The following is a 6000-nucleotide window of genomic DNA, read 5'->3' on the forward strand; positions in this document are numbered from 1 at the left end:
GACTTGCCGTGTCTGGAAGTTAGTTTTGTCAATTACTTACATTTAACACCATATCACTTGTATGCACAAATATCCTAAGTTGCATAAAAGTCAATTTCATTTATACTCATGTATTGTGAGCTTTTTGCAACCGATGTTGTTGTGTAGGAAGTTTTTAACTTAAATTAATAGTTATTCATACATCATGGATTTAAATATTTAAAACAAAATTCTGCTTGATGATTCAGAGAATTCACTTTTGAATGTGACATTAACTCCTCTGTATAATTTCTTTAAATTCATATATGATGGTTTTGCTTTCAAATTATGATATTGTCTTTTTGATGAGGTTTGCGTTTAAAGCCACCACCGACAAGACACATATAATGGCTTGTTGGGTATCTGCAAAAAAAAGTAAATTATGTTTATGAATTTTTAAAGTTTATAAATTTTTAAATGAATGTACATATATAGTATATGTATTTATATGTATATACATAGTTGACAAATAAATGTTTCAATTAAAAAATAAAATAATAAAGAATGTGAGAGCAAATTGTAAGAAATGAACGATATAAAAATCATTAAAGAATTCCGATTGTGTTCCTTACTATCTACACGCTTATCAACTCAGTTAGGTATATTAAATTATTTTATCAATTTTTCAGGCAATCCATATCCGAGAGTATCGAGAACTCGAATCTGAATACAGATACTCTGTATGACGATATCGTGTCTGATGGGGACGATTCTGCTCTGATCAGCGGTTCGCCTGGTAACACCCAGCGACAGGTGCCACCTCACGCGCCCCCGCCCCAACAGTCTCCTCCGCAGAGAGCCCCCGGAGGGGCGCAGCGCCCTCCTCCGCCCCCGGGCCCGGTGCACCCCCCACCAGGCCCCATGCAGAGACCACCACCACCCAAAAACAAAGGATCACCACATGCGCCCTTCGATCATCACGACTACAGATACGATGAGTTTGAAGACGGAGATTTGGCCATTGCTGAAATGCTTCAAAAGCCATTTGAGGTGCAATACTTTTTCTCTAAACAAATAATCAGCCTTTGTTGCGCATACTTTAGTTTATTTTTCAAATATACGCGTACTAATTTAATAATATTATTTTTAGGAACCAAGTTTGCACGAGAGCCAAGAAAGATTTCCTCATGGTCCAAGGAACTTGGAGGAACAAACAGAATTGCTGGACGGTGAGGTCGATTTAGAAGACGATGAAAATAATCCATCACCGCTGCCAGCTCCACTTCCTGCAGTAGCTGGTCCGAGAAATCTCGACTTAGATGCCATGCCTCCTATGGAAGATGACACCAAGAGAACTGAATATAAGGCGCACGGCTCTGAAAACAAATCTTCAGAAACACCGCATAGAAGACGCAGGTCAATCGTCGTATCAGACAGAAAAGTAAGAAGCGCTGATGTTGGAGTCAGCGGATTATACGAGGTCATCTCGGAAGCAGACTTAGCCTTTAGTCCCGACAACAAGGCAGAAGCTGTCACCGTCTTCCAAGGGAGGATTAGAGAAGAAGTGGTTTATGGTATCTGCCTTCCAGTTCCAGGGTTCAGTGCCCTGTTTGTTCTCGTCGCCGTATCCGCTGTGGTATCTGCCTTAGTTGCCGGAGCATTGCTGTACAGGTATCAGGTACAAAGGGAAAGGGCAGCAAGGCAAGTGCCAGCTATTGCGGCTCAATCGTTGGCCTCGTGGATGGCCCTCAGATTGCTGGGAAGTAGACAGGAACCGCCAACGCCACCAGTGGCCCACACAGAGAACTAGCCCAAAGATGAGCAGTTGCTAGTTGTACCATTGAAATTGGTTTTTTCTTCCAGCGATTCTCCGTGGTCAAATTTGTATACTATTTAAGATTTTTCGCATAAAAATCCAAAAGAAATTCAAGTATTTTTTCAAATTCAATGGATATATTAAAAATATTTATAAAAAATAGGGATGGAGTGAATCTTTCAAGATTTGTTATAGGAGTTGATTTGATTTTTTAAAATTTTTTATTCCTGCTCTGGAAGACGTGTAATAAATTTGTGTTCTAACAAAACAACATTAGTTTTTCTATTAAAGTGACGGAATAATTTGGACATGCGAGTGTGTCAGTAATATGAGACAACACGTTATACTAGTAGAGACAGTGGATTGAATACTGAAAAATGGTGTCACAAACATCAAAGTGTTGTGATCTTCGATTGTGAAATACTTTTGTGAAATGAAATCCGGAATTTTAGAGGAAAAGTGAATCTGGGAAAATTTGCAATAATTATCATAGCTTAATAGGTGCGCTAGATATTAATAAAACGTTCAGTTTATTTATGATATTTATGTAGTTAAGTATTTAAGTATTTTAATTAAAGCAAGCGGGAATCTGATGTTACAAGCCATTTTGTATTAGGATATTTGACATGCTAATCAAATATCAAGATTTTGGAGAAACTTGTAAAATAATTTTCTTTATAAACGAATACATTATATATATTTTTTTTTACTTAAGTAAGCGAAATGATTAAAAATAACATATTATTTATATTCTTAACTTATAGCGTTTAATCAATAATGGTATTAAGATGATGCTTAATATAAATTAGTATGCAGTATGAAATAAGTTACGAAAATAAGTACTTATGTAACATTAAAATATAGATTTTGCGCTTGTACCTGATATTTCAAAATGTTCAATGGCTCGGTTTTTCGGTGAGAGTTTTTTATTAGACAAATCTTTTTTGCAATTACAAAAAAATACTTTTATATGCGTTACTAAGCTTTTCATTAAACCATCCTTTACATTGAAAATACTCTTTTTTATCTTAAATAATTAAACGAAAAATGTTGTAAATTTTAATTTAAATTTTATATCAATTTAAATATGACCAATATAAGTTATGGTACATATGCTTTTTAATAAAATTATATGCAATGTGAGCTTTAACAATTCTTTTTAAAATACGAATGACTAATATTTTTTGGCCAATAAAATAAATATATATATCTTAAGTAAAATTATTTCCTTTTTCTTTTCTTTTAATTTTTATTTGAACTTTTTGTACAATATGTGTGTACATTGGCGGGCTTATTGCTATAATTTTTGATTTTTTAAAGGAATAACCCGCAAAGCCTGAGCTTTTAAAAGCTTGCCTGCAGGTAGGATAGTAAGAATAGGGAAGGTAAATGTAAAAATCATCAGAAATATCCAAAAAATCTGTCTTGAAAAATTATTTTGCGGTCGGTGGGAATCGAACCCGTGACGCCAGTTTCGCAGTCACGCGTCTACCCAACTACACCACGGTGCCTGTCATAACGTTGTTTGTTTCAAACTGTATATTGAAATATTTTTTTAAATCTTTTAGGCTTAAAATATAAAAAAGTTTATTTCTCACATTTTAAATCAGTGTAATATTTAATCTTTTGTCGAAAAACCGAAATGTATGTCAAGTAATGAAGGCAAGTTGACCCGATTCCCGAAATTTATTTATAATTGATAATATTTATAAATATATATTGTACGTGAATGGTATAATTTAGGGAAATTATTTAAAACATTCGAATTTGAAAAATAAAAAATAAAACGACCATTCAACGTTGTTGTATATTTTGATTTCAATCAAAATATTTTTTTGCTATAGGTTAGGTTCACACGATGTGTATTTTGCTGTTCTGTTATGATATAACGTAGAAATACAAAATAAACAAACATACAAATGTTGTTTTTAGTTTTTTAAATGTATAAGTGTAATATTTTATTTATTGTTTCGGCATATACTTTGTGGTAAAACATGTTAAAATTGTTATATACAACATTTGTTTTTTTACCGCTTGAGTTTATTTATTACTTTTAGTTTCGGAAACTAAGCTTCCATCTTCAGGTCTAAATAATAACTTAAACATAATTAATTGAAAAAACTATTATAAAAATATGGAGAGGGGTAAGTTAGGGGGAGGGGGGGGGGGTAAGTCAAGAGGGCGGAGATTGAAAATAAAGGAAAAATGGAAAGCAAAGGTGAAGAATTTTAAAACAATAAATTATTATTAGATTTGTTTGGTTTGTTTGGATTTTCAAATTTTCTAAATAATTCATAATATGGCCTTTGTATGGTACAAGGTGTAATCATTTTAGTCTATGATTGATTTGTATCTATTATGAGATTTGAAACTAGTAGTCGTAAATAAACTCAAGTGGTAAAAATCAAATGTATTATTTAATAATTATATTTATGTAATTACTACTAAAAGTATTAAATATAATTTTTCTAAGCTGTAATATTATATTTCGCATAGCAGAAAGCCAAAATAAGCAGTTATAAATATTTGGATCACATCCATGTTTAAATATAATATTGAGTTAATTATGTTTATAGCAAACGCTTGCATAATATAAAATTAGATTATTTAGTTTATAAAATATAAAGTAAATTCCTTTTTGCGAGGTTAAATGGTTGTGGTATTTTTTCTTTGTCTCGGATGATTTTCAATAACTTCCAAAAAATAAACTTTAATTGCTAAACTTGCCCAATTGCTTTGGCCATTTTTTCAATTTTATTTTAAGCTTTATTTATTCGAAAAAAGTTTAGTGTTATTTTTTTTCAATGATGTATTTAGCATAATATTGATATGATTCTATTCTGATAACACCTGTGTTTTTGCTCAAATATGTTTTGTTAAGAATCAAATCAGATATAAAACAAAATTATTACGTTGCTGAATAAAATGGTGCTTTAATATTTTATTAATTTATTGGATTATTGTATAAAATAATATTTAATTTTAAAATAAACAGTAAAAATTGATTGAACCTTGTGAAAGCTTTGAAATTAATAGAAACAAACTCAAAGCAATATATTTAAAAAAAAATAAAACAAACTTTATGACAGTTATTCTTTTTACAAGAGGTTTGATTTAATTTATGTGTTTGTTAATGGTTTCTTTGTTAAGGTTTTTGAAGTTTTCATTTAAAAAAAGTATACTAGTGGTTTAATGAAGAAATTGCCACTTTTTCTCAAAAACATTATCCCATTTTCAATTTTAATTTTTATAAGTCAATCGTAATATTTGATTACAGTAATTCACTAATAAAAAATATTTTTTATGTGGAAACTTATATATTTATATATATATATATATATATATATATATATAAATATATATATATATATATATATAAATATATATATATATATATATATATATATATATATATATATATATATATATATATATATATATATATATATATATATATGTATATTTATATATATATATATATATATATATATATATATATATATATATATATATATATATATATATATATATATATATATATATATATATATATATATATATATATATATATATATATATATATATATATATATATATATATATATATATATATATATATAAATATATATATATTTATATATATATTTATATATATATATATATATATATATATATATATATATATATATATATATATATATATATATATATAAATATATGTATATACATATATATTGTCCATATTTATTAAGATTAAAAAAATAGGACTTTATTTAAAATATTTATATGTAATTAATTAAGCATGTTTTAATAAAATGAATATTGTTTGATTTATTATATTTAAGCAAAAAAAACCTTTGTGTGCTTATTATTTATAAAGAAGTGAGTGAATTGGTATTTTTATACGTATAATCAGTAATTACCTATTTATAAATTTGTATGTTTATATTATACTACATATTAAATATATATTTATGTATATTGGTAATTTTATTAATATGTATGTATTGAATACTATATTATAATGTTATATGTATGTATTTGAAGTCAGAAATAAAAAAAATGAAGCAATTTAAATGTTTTCTTATTTATTTACGTAATTCTTAAGGTGAAAACTTTATCTATGAAATAAGTTGCATCTATCTATATTCTATAATATTATACGTGTTAAAACCACAATTTATCATTTATTACTACTACTACTACTACTACCATCACGCCGTTTC

At 27.9% G+C, this 6000-nt stretch overlaps 1 protein-coding gene across 1 annotated transcript in view; it reads left to right on the top strand.

The window, feature by feature from the left end:
- m (zona pellucida domain-containing protein miniature) overlaps window positions 1-3904 on the top strand; it is an 86040-nt gene extending 82136 nt beyond the window's left edge. The window contains exons 9-10 of the mRNA XM_088257382.1: window positions 648-1008; window positions 1109-3904. Coding sequence (XP_088113508.1) covers window positions 648-1008; window positions 1109-1768 — 1021 coding nt within the window. The 3' untranslated portion in view covers window positions 1769-3904. The remainder of the gene's footprint in view (window positions 1-647; window positions 1009-1108) is intronic.
- The last annotated feature ends 2096 nt before the right edge of the window (window positions 3905-6000 follow it).

The sequence above is a fragment of the Brachycentrus maculatus genome, unplaced genomic scaffold, assembly GCF_059751285.1.
Source record: "Brachycentrus maculatus isolate JH-2025_06_01 unplaced genomic scaffold, ASM5975128v1 h1tg000081l, whole genome shotgun sequence".
NCBI lineage: Eukaryota > Metazoa > Arthropoda > Insecta > Trichoptera > Brachycentridae > Brachycentrus > Brachycentrus maculatus.